At 38.2% G+C, this 13,757-nt stretch overlaps 1 protein-coding gene across 1 annotated transcript in view; it reads right to left on the bottom strand.

Moving 5' to 3' along the window:
- Window positions 1-1,232: 1,232 nt before the first annotated feature.
- KPNA3 (karyopherin alpha 3 (importin alpha 4)) overlaps window positions 1,233-13,757 on the bottom strand; it is a 76,150-nt gene continuing 63,625 nt past the window's right edge. The window contains exons 10-17 of the mRNA XM_009319977.1: window positions 13,694-13,738; window positions 10,988-11,119; window positions 9,670-9,798; window positions 7,842-7,946; window positions 7,635-7,706; window positions 7,373-7,535; window positions 6,357-6,451; window positions 1,233-3,813 (exon numbers count right to left, since the gene is read on the bottom strand). Of these exons, the coding sequence (XP_009318252.1) occupies window positions 3,715-3,813; window positions 6,357-6,451; window positions 7,373-7,535; window positions 7,635-7,706; window positions 7,842-7,946; window positions 9,670-9,798; window positions 10,988-11,119; window positions 13,694-13,738 (840 nt within the window). The 3' untranslated portion in view covers window positions 1,233-3,714. The remainder of the gene's footprint in view (window positions 3,814-6,356; window positions 6,452-7,372; window positions 7,536-7,634; window positions 7,707-7,841; window positions 7,947-9,669; window positions 9,799-10,987; window positions 11,120-13,693; window positions 13,739-13,757) is intronic.

Raw genomic sequence — 13,757 nt, 5'->3', positions numbered from 1 at the left:
TAACAAAACGGGCCTTAACTATCATTCAGTCCACTGAGATTTTAAAGCGTTTTTTAAAAACATGCCTGTCAGTGGGTCATCTTACTCATTTCTCTGTTTAGCAGATCAAGCAAGCAAAATGGAAGTGTCTGTATTTTTAGAAGTATGGGGAACGTTAAGATATCCTCTAGGTTTTATTCTTTCTAAATAAGACATCTCTTAAAATAATGCATTCTTTATTCCAGTGTAGTGTCTTTCAAGTCATCTAGGTAGGACTGCTGGACGATTAACAGGTCACAAAAAAACCCACAATTCAAGAGTTTCATTTTGTCAACTGAAAGATCCGAAGAGATTAAACTGCTTTTGGAAATGGGAGTTGGGCTCTTTTGAAATCTTTATCCTTTATATCCTCATGGAAGAGCATTTGCAAAGATTTATATGCGGCACTGGAAGCTCATCTCTCCATCATCAACACACCCATGGAGAGCGAGGGGCTTCTCCGGGTGACTCACCCGACTGACATGGGGCAGGGATGGCAAAGCCATAGCTGCGGAGTCGCAGGCACCCTTCAAGCAGTTCAAGAGGTTTTCCTCCACTGGTGCTGTCACGTAACTAAAGGACTGTACTAATTAGGGGTCTGCTGGACAATGCCAAGTCTCTGATGGTTCCAATCTATCCCCGAGCGGCACCCCAATGTGGTCACTCGTGCCCGAGGTGAGGGATGCTGGCCATCCCTCCCAGCTACGGAGAGCCATGGAAGGCGATTCCCCTGCCTAAGGCCGGCCTTGGTGCACACCCCCTCCCAACGCACAGCAGGCAGAAGGAGTTGCGCCTGCTAGTACAGCATCCCGAGCTTAAAATTAGTGCTGAATCAGCAATCAGCCCAGCACTGCGAGCCTGGAAAGGACATTTCTGGAGGTAGAAAAAGACTGTGACAGTTCCTCGACACCATGCTGCGCCTTCAAACCTTTAAACTGAAGTCACTATTTAATAGTTACGTGGATCAGCTGCAGCCCACTTACCACAGCCTCCTCTACACGTTTGGGAAGCATCTCTAAGAAGTATAAAACTCCGTACTGGAACGGTATCCAAAGTTTCAGCGATGACTGCATTAGCTTACTTTATTCATTCTGGTAACATACTTCAAACTTTGATGCCGAGTTCTGCTGACTAATACCTAGTCACAGACAAAAACCCCTAAGTCAATCTGTGAAGACTAAGCAGTTTCATAATCTTCAAAATAAGTTCTTGAATTTTTATAGTATTTGATAGCAGCTTTTTATTGGTTACAAAACCTAAGCCCATATACAAAATTAGGAACACATTTAGATGCCTCTTTGAAAGAACGTTTTAGTCTATTTTAACTGATAGTTTAAAAAAATAATAAAAACAATGCAATTTTAAACACTGTTCTGAAAACGTAAAAGTGCAGCAATATACTTTGTTTCCTTTATTAACTATGAAATGGTGCAATCCCAATCAAAAGCTGATAAGGTCACAACAGAAAGAACTGAGCAAACGCTTTGTCCTGCCTTACCCAGTTCTCCGATGTTCACTTTTAATGTAATGCATTGAGTGCAAGAAAAGGATCAAATCTTCACAGTACTGGAAAACTGTTGTTTCGATATCAATTTGTACGTAATCTCCAGGATAACAGTGAGTGCAGGCTGAACAGGGTATCCGTCAGTCTATATGGCATATAGGGAGACTAAATTGCATTAGAAGGGGGGAAATATTTGTTCACAATAACATCTGCTGGAACTCTAATTTCACAAAAACTTTGTGACCTTACCTAACTTTGACTTTTTATTGTTTAGTTTTTTAGCGAACACCACACAGTTTCAAGATTTTAGACTATAGTGTGTGAATAGGATGCAGTTACCATATGAAGCTTCAACTCAACTTTTGGGAAAAGAAAAAAGGCACAATGAACTTCAACTCAATTTTATGTGCACAAGAGTTGAAAAATCTGAGCCACCTTAAAGAGAAATTGATTCTAAAATTTATAAAACCTATAAATAATCAGAGGCCAAACCACTATATTAAAACAGATTATCTAGCAAGTAAAAATCTTGCAGTTTAAACATACGCTTGTATCCAGTTGAGATACAAGACAACTCACTCTTTAAAGTGGCTCCACCTTGGCAGATATATATTTAATGAATGCACACCTGCTATGCGTTGTTCATCAGTGGAAAAACAGCTGATCCACAAAGCTCTGATGGCATCTGTCCTTATCTTCATCACAGTAAATACAACCCACATCCAATAACTAAATTAGTTTAGATTTTTCTATCCCTTCACATCAATGCATTGGGAAATTACACCCAGTAAACAACAGCAACAAAACCAGTTTGTGTGATAGCTTACAGAATTTCAGAATTATCGATCTTCACCCCAGCAATACCAAAATCCCTTTGAAAATGACTGGGTCAGACGATTTTCCAAAAGCAGTGACCTCACATACCTTATGTAAAGTTATTTAATGTGCGCTGCACATCAGGTTTATGCTGAATAACGGCAGCTTCCATACAGCCTCACACATCAACCAGTTTGTATCTTTTTTAATCACGCGAATAAGATTTGAGACTAATTTCGGAATTACTCTTCCAATACTCCAAGAATGAAGCTTTTATGACGCTTCTAAGTAGTTGCTGGTTTGTTGCCAACCACATCATCATAAGCACTGGTTACTAAGTAAAAAATAGTTTAAGACTAAATTACAGTAAACATGAAAGCTCCACAGTTTAAACCCAATATAAATCAACCATATCCAATTATCAATTTAAAACAAAATATATTGACTACTGAAAGTTGAAAGCAAGATTCTTTTTAACTAATACATTTTTGGACAGATTTTTTTTTTTTCCTACAGTCTGGGACTCTTGCTTTCAGCTTAAACAGAAGTTCAAGTCCATAACAGGTTGTAGCTCAGGTAAAATACCATGCACAGCATTTGATTACTTCAAAACAGCAGGAACACACAGGCTGAAGTGAGTGGTCAAATAGGGCTCGCTGTTCTCAAAAATTAGGTATAATGGCAAAAGCTTTACCAGTCCAAATCTACAGTTCATTCTCCAACCCTGGTTTCTGAGGCAGTTAATGAACACACATCAATTATTGATAGCTGAAGTAGTTTTTTTGTTTGTTTTAAACTTAAGTGTTTAATCAATTGCCAAGTGTTTGTTTTTTTTTTAAGTTACTTTTATTTCAGTTTCACCAATGAAATTCATTTGGCTTGCATTTTTGAATCTATTCTTCCACATAAAGTATATGAAAATATGTTTGTGGAGGACGATGATGGAGGCTCAGAGCAAACTGGGCCCCTGTGAAGTCTTCCAAAATGTACGCATCATACCAAAGTGTCTTGATCCACAGCGCACCATTTTCCAAAGAAGCTACTTTTCCGTGGAAAGCCAATGTGCCACCACTATGGAATATTCTTAACAAAACTGCAGATTGCGGCTGTCAGCATGTGGCACCAGGAAAAAGGCAAAAAAAGGTAGTTGGGACTGTTAAAAAGAATTCTGAAACAGTTTAAGAGATCATGCATATGCATTTACAGTCCATGTGATAGTGACGTTTGGCAACTGCAAAGTGACCGATACATGGCTTGCTTTAGAAGCATCAAAACGAAGAGGCATGTGTGTCTTGGAGCCTTTTGTTTCTTCACTTGGTAGCCATCTGGTGGTGCTTCATACTGGTGTGGGTCAGAGAAGCTGCACTTTTTTGAACTTAAAAATTAAATTCTTTTGTTTGAAGGTTGGCTGTTGGATCAAAGTTGTAAGTACCTCCTTGAGTGGCTTCAGGAATGAGACTCGGATCTTCATCGATCTATAAAATACAACAAAAATACATGAGAGGCCAGATCCCTGCGCAATTCAGTACACGCAGAAGAGATTCACAAATGTTCGTCTTTTTTTTTTTTTTTAAACATTACTGCAATAAAATTAGATCAGTTTTTCCAACTCAATTCCTCAAATATGTTTAAAAAGAACAACATATCAACTCTGTTCTAATACCATTAGGGAAACAGAAAATTGTAATGGTTAGAGACTGGGTTGCCGCTTGGTCAAAGCAGTTGCTATTTTAGCTGTACGATTTAATTTTCAATGCCAATTTTTAGTACTTCTGGAGTTGGCTAATCATTAGTTGTGAATTCCAAAATTAGTTTTGTACTTTCTGTTTTCTTTCAACATGAAAATAATTTTTATCGGCAGCTGATAGACTTACATAAAGCTTAAAAGAGTACTCAGTATCTCCTATCAGAATCTGAAGGATTTAGAATTACTCATTTCAGAGCAGTTTTATATAGCTCTCATAAGCGCAATCTGAATTTTTTTTTTTTTTAAATCAAAAGTACTTCATTACTCTATGGATATAGAATGAAAGGCGTCAGTATCCAACTCCACCCAACTTCCTCACAGCTGTTAGAATTTAGGTATTTACTGCCTCTAGGAACAGCAAATAACATGGTCAGTAGCATAAATACACACAACTTCAGACCCTACCCATCCTCCTCCAAATCACCAACTGCATCTACTCTCTGAACGTGCCACCTCTACAAACCAGGCTGCAGGAGCCACATGCCTCGTTTCAAACCGTGTGTCATTCTGAAGCAGGTAAGAGCCCCTGTGTGTGGGGGGGTCTAAATAGTTTTCTGAGATCTGGCCTTGGAGTGGTGCGGACATCAGAACTGACTCACCTAAAAATCTTTGTTTCTCTTTACTTTGGGTGACAATACCTAAATTGGAGGGAAGAGATTAAGGCCTTTGGCGACAGCAACCATCAGCAGGAGGAAGAGTGGGGCACGTCATGCCCAAATGAAGATTGAATCCGGTTTCAAAATGCTTTGCAAAACGTTTGTAAGTTGATAAATTAGCACTTCCGCCTTCTGCAGGGGTACTACAAAGTAACGTTACCTAAGTTCACATGCCTTTAACACAAAAACTAAAGTCAGGAAGCCATTAGTGCCGGTCCTAAAGTATAGGCCTGTGTGCTTTACAGGGCTCAGCAAAGGAGCAGATGGGATTAACAATGAAGGGGTATGTAGTAGCCAGCAACATCTCATGAGAATACAGAAGATCCGGAAGTGACAGAAGGCAGGAATACTCCTGGGCAGTCAATCTTAACATTGCCAAAAGCAGGCTAACATAACCAGTCTCTTGTCTCCCTAGGGCAATTTGGATTTTTTTCTGTGTTATTTTTGCACCAGTCCTCAAATGACAAGGGTTATTTTCCTACTTACAGTTACTGCCTGAAAATTTGTCTGGGTTTATGTTTTAACTCCTATCTCCCAATCATAGAACTTCTACAATTTCAAGTTTCAGAAGCCCCAGAAAACATGGTAACAGTATGAAAAATAATCTGAAGTAAAGTCTTGCTCCTGAGTAAAGGAGGTAAATTCAGCAAATCAGGCGAAGATTAAATTGCATTAGTTTATATAAAAAGTAAATGCACAAAAGGGAGTACTAACCTCAAAAGGGGTATTTTTCCACCCGCACCAACTAGACTGTGCTCTTCAGTTAGCTACAGAAGTCTCAGAGCCATTACGGAGACTATTAGACACTGCTCACAGAATCATTACAAGCATAGGGAACTTTTCACATATCTTAAGTTCTAGTGACTAACTTCGCAATCACTTGATGGGCCCATGAATTGAAAATTAAGAAGTCCTAAAGTTAGAGCTGGTATCTGAAGAGTTCAATTTAAGAGAAGAACTGAAGACATAGTTCTGCTAGGCTGCAGAACTACAGACACACTGGATGGCCTAGAAAAGATAATTATTATTTGTCTTCAAATTGCTTGTTGAAGTGCTTCTGAGGCACTCACAAGCAGCCAGCAGCAGAAAGAGCTAGAACCCAAAGGGTCAAAATACCTAATCAGGGTGCAACAAAATATCAGATGATCTAGATCAATCAGTTGCAAAAAGTGTTAATAGTTTTGATGACTCTCTTCAATGCAGAACCCAGACTGAGCAATTATAGAGCTGAAATACAGTAATCTATCTGAAAGTAAGGATCCACTCCCCCCTCCAAAGACTGATGTACGAGAAAGTAAAAAGGAGAGCCAGAGAACTGTTTAGATTCTAATCACAAGTAGTTACATGTCAATTTACATGTCAGTGTGACAAAATTAGGTCAGTGTCAATTAGGCAAAACCAGAGTAGTCATCTTGATGTCGCTAAAGAAAATTCTTGATATTGAGAAACTCTTCAAAGACTTCCAATTAAGGGAAGCTGTACTGAAAAAGGAGCAGGAAAACTGACTTCCCAGATAACCTATATGTTCATGACAATTGGAACTGAGGAACAATGACAAGGTACTTACTTAGCTAACAGCACAGCGCATATACTCTTCAATCTTTAGCATACTTACATCATCACCAGAGAAATACTGATCTATGATTTCAAATGCTAGTTTATAAATGTCTTCGTTCTCATGCTGTTGCAAGGCTTCAATTTTCTCTAACCCTGAATAAAAGAAAACGGAGAAGAGGTTTACAAGTTTAAACTGGAGTTACTGACTACTTTGAAAAAACTAAGAAAAATAATGAAACATTACTACTGAAACATACTAGAAAAGATGTAGCTCGGTTTGCAAATATTATCTACACAGTAGCTATCTTTGTCTCTAAGAGGGAAGAGAAGTAGTTTGTGAACCTTTGCATGCCATGGAATATCCCATTTTATGAACAAGGGATAATCCTCTCTTTTTAGATAAAACTCTCTGTATTTAATTTTTTTTAAGATGACTTCTGTCTACTACACAGCTTTTGTTTTAGTCATCGTGCTTTCTGTATATCACCAAAAAGAAGTGGCTACATTTGTGTGTTGCATACGAGTTTAAAACAACACGCGACAAAGCCTCACACCAAGACTACTCCCATTTTTAAACTGGGTATGGAATAATACAAGGGAAAAACTTCCAGTGTAGTACGTTCTTCAACATCCCTTTACTGCTATCTTACTATGATACATTAATTAGCATGTGATAAAACTTGGATTGCGATATCCAAAAGACTCCTCATCCTGCTTTGGTCTGTAATGAAATGGTGATCCTAACAACTGCTTCCAGGGCAATGAACTAAAGCAAGAATTGTGTTTTTTACCACAGAACAATGTATATGCAATAATCAAATGAAGTACGATTCTCATTTAAACCTAAAAAAACCCTAAGCTACAGAAAGCTCCTTCAACAATTGCCTCCAACATGACCATCTTTAAACTGAACTAAATAGAAAAAAAAAGTCATTTCTCTCATTACAAAAGTCTCACTTGCTTATTCAAACAGCCCTTGGTAAAAAAATGCTGTAGTAAATATCAACATCAGCAAGGGGAAGACAGAATAATATCCAGCAAATTAATTTTTTTAAAAGCCTAATAACCACTTACCTCCACACTCTTCTATAATTTCAGCTATTGTGCTAGCTTCATCACCAGCCATTATCAGGATGTTTTTCAGACCATCCAGCACCACCTGTACCACTTGAGAATCCTTTACTGAGAGTAGATTGCAGAATGGTGGGATTACATTTTGCTGTACAAGGTATTCAACCTAAATAATGAAAAAAAAACGGGCTTTCAACATTGTGCTGCTTACAAATGGCTGCATGTGCAATGTTTTAGTGACAATTTGAAATCCCACTACGCATACCTGATCTTTTCTCCCACTTATTGTCAAATTGCTAATTGCCCAAGCAGCTTCCTTTTGTGTTCCAAAGTCCCCCTGAAAAATAAAATTAATAGCTCATTAAAACCAGCATGGAAACATCTGTCAAGCTTATTATTAAAAATCACAGACTCCTCATGTCAGATTTATAAAAAGAGGATGACAACTTGCATAGCTGATAGTTTGACTGACCTTAGCCAGCTGGTGTATGATCATAGGGATTAGCCCAGCATCTATTACAGCCTGGACTTGTTGCTGGTTTCCTGCTGTGATATTGGAAAGGAACCAAACTGCTTCCTACAATTGGACAAAATAAAAGAAGCAGAACACTTTAAAAAAAGTCAACAGATAAAAAAAAACCCAGCCAAACAAAACAACCTCAAAACCTAAAATCGTACCATGACCAATCACTAAACAGAGTCTCCAGGTTTCGTCCCCAATAGCACTTTTAGCACAGAAACTTTTATTGCACTGTGAAAGCCAAACACACAAGGGATCAATGTAAAATTGATACGACTAATTCACAGGGCCAGATTATTACTTACACAAGGAGTGTCTCCATACACTGGGAGCGATACTGACTTAAACCTTATATCCACTTTGTACTGCTGGAGTCACAGCCATGTTTTAAACTTGAGAACAGTTTTGCAAAGAAAATAGAAAACTGGTAAAACCTCATATTAAAAAAGGACCTATCCTGTAATATTTAACAGCTCAGTAGTAGCTTTCTGTGCTGATACAAGGAAGACCAACTCCAGCTCCCGTTTTCTTCCTGAAACACGAAGTGAAGCTCAGAAAGCTCATTCAAGGCCTCCCATTAAGTATCAGACAGGACTCTCAGTCCTGAGACCTTACTCAGCAGTTATCTCCTTCAGGTGGTTCATCAGCATAGCTAACATCTATCTAATAGTAGTTACAAATTCCTGGTTACAAAGGGTGATATGTGTCAAGGCAATCCAGAACATCTTAAAAAGGCTCCAGTCTTAAGTTAAAAACAAACAGGTGTGGCAAGCAGCCAATTATGAAGTACTTCAGGAAAAAAACATAATGGGTTCCACTTTTTAGGGATGTATATCTGGCTTTTATTTGTATTTGCCCCTCACAACACACACTTAAAACAAAACTCAAAGCATTTATAGACTCCCCTTATACCAAAATAATTCCTTTCTTGGCATTCAAAAGGAGCTCTTCACCATTCTTTTCTGACAGCTAGAAGGGCAGGCAGAAACAAATCACAGCAGTTTGAACTGTCAAGGATAACTTCTTCAGATCTCTTGGCAGTTGACAGGGCCTGAAGAAACAGAGCTTCCTCACAAACAGTTTTCCCCTCAATGGTACACTAAATAGGGGAATCACGTAAGCTAAACAAAAAAGCCTCCTCTTCAGCCAGCCCCATCTTTGCAGTGGAAGATGGCATGATGATTAAAAAAACCAAAAATGCAAATAACATGAAATACAGCTGTGGAAAAGAGGGCACTGATCATTTTCATCTAACTCCCCCTATTCCATCCAGTCCTTGCAGCAGCGAAGTTACCTCTGCCAAAAGGAAGGAGAGGAAATGCAGGGACCGTTTTCAGAAAAGGACAGTGGTACTCCCTACTTCCTTGAAGGTGAAGTTGGACAAGAGAACAAACTCCACTATGAAAAGGTGGAGTGGAAAAACTGGATCAATCTTACTCAACTCACCGGACTCAACCGAAAGTAACACTCTTTAGTTATGAAAAACTATAATGCAAGTTAGCCAGTTACTCACTTTGCAAATGAAAAAAAAGTATCATGCTCCAAAGCAAAAACCATCAGTCCTCCCAAAAAGCACGAGGCATCAACACCAATGCATGGATCCTCACTATGGCTGTTTGGCTTTAGCCCTAATTAAGCATCAGCCTCAAAGGCTGCATCTTTATACTAAATTGCTCACATGCAGGAAATAATAGCTGTAAGAAATTCTTCTGTAATAGTCTACAGACTACTGTTTTATTTCTTAAACAAAAAGATTAAGTTAGGAAGAAACAAATCATACCTTGTTTATCTTCTCTTTTGGATGCGTCAGGAGATTTGGGAAATAAGACAAAACATCACAATTGAGAACAACTTGTGTCTGTTCATCAGTACCAGTTACTATGTTGCCTACTGCTCTCAGTGCTGCTGTCTGAATATCCAAAGTGGGAAGGAAAAAAAATTGCACGTTAAAGACATTGCTGTTACTTATGCTAAAACAAAGATCATTTTAAGACATCTCTTTATAAAAACACTTTGCAAAATACAATTTAGCACTTCATCCTCTGAGCTACATCCTAAAAATGGGTACTGTTTCATCAAAACAGAAACACACAGTACAGCATTTTACTGAATAGACACACTGCAGCTCAACTCAGAAAGTGTAAAGATGAGAAATTAAAAGAATATTAAAACAATAGAAGAGTTAATTCATAGAAGAGTTTTTATCTGATCTGAGTCACAATTACATTAACTGTTTCTAGGCTTTGACTATGTCTGCCAAGGTTGCTTACTTCTCCATTCAGCTCTCCAGTACAGAATTAAAAAACCCATGACTACTTTTCTTCTTATTGACTCTCAGTTGACTTTCAGAAATGCATTTTATATCTTTATGTATTGGTTAGTAAATGCTTTACAAGTGACAGAATACTGGAGAGACTCCTTTTCATCAAGTGAACTGGTCTGACAAATTTCAATACAGCCAAGTCTCATCCAACGTACAAACTAAACAAACATGACAAATGCACAGATACATAAAAAAGCTCCCAATTACAATGGCTGGTTTATAAAAATCAAGCACACATTAACTAACTTTTAGTTTCTCTTTGCCTTTGAAATTAATCGGACAAGCTCAGTTAACCTACATTTTGTAGCTAATTAGAAATTTACTTTACTAAAAGGACTCGGCATCTGCAAATATTTTAACATTCAAAAGGTCCTGAAGTATTACTTGATTTCCATGAGCTATTCAGACAGAATATGCACAACCATGTATGCAGCAACAGAAAGAGTGCATATAACTTAAATTCTGGAAAACATAAAATCTGTCGTCATTAAATCTTTTAGGACTACAAAAGGAAGGCACCCCTGGTAATCACACAATGGAAGTTAATGTTTAACCTGCCACTTCACTTAATAACTGTACTAGAACTGTTTTGTTAGAGCTGTCTTTCATTTTAATAATCTTTTTTCCCCACTGTAGGCAACACTTGTTCAGTTTTACCTGCAACAAATGTAGCTATAAATGCTCATCTTGGTACTCCACCAATAAATACTCTAAGGCACATTTTTTAGAAAATAGCTTACGAAGGACTATTCAATAGCAACTGAACCAGACTTACTTGAACTTTAACCTCCTGATGACTCAGAAGGGGAACTAGAAAAGGTACAACTCCTGAATCAATCACCATTTGTATCTGTTCATTTCCACCGTCTGTTAAGTAGGACAAAGCCCAAACAGTGTCCACAAGAATCTACAAATTGGAAAGAACATGGTTTACACATTGAACAGTAAAATCCATATAATGGAGTCTTAATTTAGTGATCAACATTCCACATGTCTGGGGGGGAAAAAAAAAAGGGCATGCAATTTAGTTACAGGAAAAACTCAAACATTATGACGAGACCTAATTAGTAAAATGTTATATCATTATGTACAACTACAAAAACTGGGGCCATTTGTTCCATAATAACAATTTCTATATGTCCTTTCTCAAAATTGTTTTTTAATTAAAAATGGTGCATAAAGTGACAGCATACAGCATCTCACAAAGGTAATCTGTTGGGCTTGATTTGCATTTCAAAGATAAGACAACCAGCTCAGTTAATTAGTTGTCCTAGTAACTTTCGGAAGAAAATACTGACCCAGCCTCCTAGCACTGCTATAATTTGTTAGCTGGGCTATCTTTTGATGACAGAATACCTAAATCCCCTTAATCTCTAATCCATCTATCTACATCTTAGCATTTCTGATCCATAGTGCAGTTCTGAAGTGAAACTCCACACTATTCTGGAGGTATGCCTTTTTTTGCCTTCATATTAAGATTAAAATCCACAGCAAAGGAAAGGAGTTCTTATACCAACTACAGGACTAGCAACTATTGTAAGGTGGCAACTGTTCAAGCAAAGCAAAAACCCACAGAGAAATGACTATCATGCACGGCAATTTTAGTATCTTAAAGAAAATAAAAGACTAAGTCACTGATGACTTGGTAAGGATGATTTGAGAGCCCTCAAAAGAAGAAAGGTACAAAAGTTACAGTCATTGGAAGGCAGGATCTGAAGCAGAAACAAAGCCAGCAGAAAGAGGGATATCCCATCACTTAGAGATGTTGTTAGGAACTGCAGGAAGAGAAATCTGCACCCCACTGAGGACATCATCTGTTGAGGTACCTAGATCTACGCTACTTTTAAAACAGATACCCATTTAAAATTTCCAGCTATTCAGATAGCTAAATACTACAGTACTGAGACATACGAAGGACTTGAAAGTCCTGACCCACAGGCTGCTTCCACCCAGCTCCAGGGACCAGACAGCACAGACCTAATGCTTTCCTGACACAGCCTGCTGCTGCCCTCACCTGCTGATGCCACAGGGACAGCAGAATGTGCTGCAGTGGAGCCAGTATCGCAGCAGAAGCAGTGAGATATGGTGCCTCACCAGTTTGCTGCCCCACAGCCCTGTTGGTGACGAGAGCAGCAGCCGCCAGAAGCGCTCACAGGACTGTTGGCTGACCTACCTGCATCACTGACTCATCTCCAAAGATAGGTTTGCTGCTCCAGTACAGAGAGGCTGGGACCAGACTGGTACCTCCAAACTAGCACCTGACTCTCAGGATCAAAAAGACGGGCACTCTAATTGAGATCAGTCAAAACCTGGCATCACATAGTCTCATATCTACTTCAAGATGCTCTCACACAATCATCGCTTGCAAAAGCTTTCAATTTGGCAGGGAAAAAAAGCCTATAGGTTAGAGATATGTTTGGTTTTTGCTATGAATTTCCATTCAGGTTTGTCCAAATTACAAATTGGAATGTCACCATGTGCTGTCTCCCACTCACATCACACTGGGAAAACCCTGGCAAAATCCCAAATTAAACTATTTGCAAATATTTTGCGGAGCCAAGCCCACTTCACCATTAAAAGAGCAGCAGAAACACCACTACCACAGCATGGAAGTAACGAAAGACAATTCCACCAATCTTATGCTCTATCCCCAGACCCACCACAAGGGTTCAATTCCTGCTTCCCTAAATTGAAGGATCACTATAGGGAGCAAGAGTCAAAGACATTACAAAGTCCTGACAGGAGGAGGAGGAAATGAGCAGCTCAGTATCCCTTAGTTACACAGATCTTTGCTCCTGAAATCCCAATATGTGACTTCAGGAGGTAAGTTCACTCACCCCTCTAGGACTTTACTCAGAAAAATATATGTAAACCCATGGATCTGGAATGTGGGAAGTACTGAAGGTTTAGTATTAAAAACCTGAAGAAAAGTTGTCAAAGGTGCCACAAAACAATAGTTTATTGCTGTTTATTTAAGTATATTTTCATATGTGATTTCCTTAGTTAAACAGGTTGCAAAGTCAGGCACCCAACAGGTTACAAAAGTCAGATTAACCCATACAATCACAATATTTGATTGGACTGATATGTAGAATTATATGTATTTTTTCTATACATGCATTATATATCATCCATGCAAAATTATAAATTGGGGCAGAATTAAAGTGAAGCTGATGGTAAAGCTGGCTCTTTAAATTTCTAGTGCTCAATTCTGGAAGATAGGATTTTTTTGATGAGGTTTCTAATGTAAAGGATAAAAAAAACTTTTAGAAAAGATATTTCAGAAATGGTGTTTGCACTTTTTTTCATGCTCTGAATAACTACAATTGTATTAGTCTTTGCATTCAATTGTGCATTTACTACTTAATTATACATAAGTTAACACACAAAAACAAGTTTGCCACTTAAACACAATCTTGCAGCATTTTCTCTCTAGAGAAAACAAACAATCTAAATATCTAAAACTTTAGAAATTACTTACGTTTATATCTGTATGGTAAATGAGAACACACAATGCTGGCAAAATCTGAAAAGAAGTTCATCAG

The sequence above is a fragment of the Pygoscelis adeliae genome, unplaced genomic scaffold (genome assembly GCF_000699105.1).
Source record: "Pygoscelis adeliae isolate BGI_AS28 unplaced genomic scaffold, ASM69910v1 Scaffold32, whole genome shotgun sequence".
Taxonomy (NCBI): Eukaryota; Metazoa; Chordata; class Aves; order Sphenisciformes; family Spheniscidae; genus Pygoscelis; species Pygoscelis adeliae.
This window is presented reverse-complemented; position numbering and strand designations above follow the sequence as displayed.